The sequence below is a fragment of the Aplysia californica genome, unplaced genomic scaffold (genome assembly GCF_000002075.1).
Source record: "Aplysia californica isolate F4 #8 unplaced genomic scaffold, AplCal3.0 scaffold00102, whole genome shotgun sequence".
NCBI classification, from domain to species: Eukaryota; Metazoa; Mollusca; class Gastropoda; order Aplysiida; family Aplysiidae; genus Aplysia; species Aplysia californica.
This window is the reverse complement of record NW_004797372.1, coordinates 134,751-135,923: the sequence shown is the minus strand read 5'-3', so window position 1 is coordinate 135,923 and position 1,173 is coordinate 134,751. Positions and strand designations below refer to the sequence as shown.

Below are 1,173 nucleotides of genomic sequence, written 5' to 3'. Positions count from 1 at the left end.
GGGCAATTCATTTTTTTGTGTCGAATCAGTATGTGCTGAACACCTCTATCAACACTATTAGGTTATTTAGCCCTCTCCGTAAGCCCTGGGGTCATTTTGTACCCCCGGGGTTGTATTCTTCCCATTTTAGAATTTTGATGATCTGTGAAAGAACTTCAGTCGAAAATAAACAGGAAGCGAGGCTGCGTGCTAGACATGTCAGACGTGTTTTACAAAACAGTTGAATAGCACGTCTGATGCTTTGCGCAACTCAGCTGACTACAGACAGACCACACAGCGACGCTGCTCAAGCACACGATAATGTAATACCTTTTGCACGGTGCGAGCTAGGCGAGCTACAGGTCAGACCTACAGAGCCACTCTGGGACCTGCCAAATACAAACATACACACACACACATACAAACACGCACACACACAGACACACACACAACCAGACATACACGCCATGCGTCATACCATGACACTCTCCAGCCGTATCTGGTAGCCCACAGACTTGCCCAGTTTCTCGCAGCGCTCCTCAGCGACCCTCTGAGCCACGGCCATGGCGGAGATCCTCCGCGGCTGCGTGCACACGATGTTGGCGGAGAACTCAGCCTGCCCCAGGGCCGTGTCCAGGAGGTACTGCGGCACCTGTGTGCTCTTACCGCACCTGGAGGAGAGAGAGAGAGAGAGAGAGAGGGAGGGATGGAAGGAGAGGGAGGGGGGGATGACACATGTTTCATTCGTTCAGTTTGCTTCACTTTGCTTTGCTTTGTAGTGCTTTGATTCTGTCTGCTTTGCTTTGCTTTGTATTGCTTTGGTTCTGTCTGCTTTGCTTTGCTTTGTATAGCTTTGGTTCTGTCTGTTTTGCTTTGTATTGCTTTGGTTCTGTCTGCTTTGCTTTGCTTTGCAATGCTTTGCTTTGGTGCAGTCTGGTGTTGTCTGACTTCGTTTGGTCTGGTCGGTTTGGTTCTGTCTGCTTGGCTTTGCTTTGTATTGCTTTGCTTTGTTTTGTTTTGCTTTTAGTTTTAGTAGGGGGTTTACGGCGCTTGCAATTGCATAAGGTCATAGGAGCGTCAGAAGATTAGAGGTGTTACAAGAGAGTAACAAACGTAAAAAAAGAAGAAAAGGAGATAAGGACGATAGATGTTAGATAGGAAAGAAGAAGCAAACCACACCAGAGCACCCGCCAA

The 1,173-nt window shown here is 48.0% G+C and overlaps 1 protein-coding gene across 1 annotated transcript in view; it reads right to left on the bottom strand.

The window, feature by feature from the left end:
* Positions 1 to 1,173, bottom strand: part of LOC101860158 (putative ATP-dependent RNA helicase DHX57) — a gene marked incomplete in the record, with an annotated part of 47,974 nt that overhangs the window by 31,828 nt on the left and 14,973 nt on the right. The window contains 1 exon segment of the mRNA XM_013080835.2: positions 458 to 650. Coding sequence (XP_012936289.1) covers positions 458 to 650 — 193 coding nt within the window.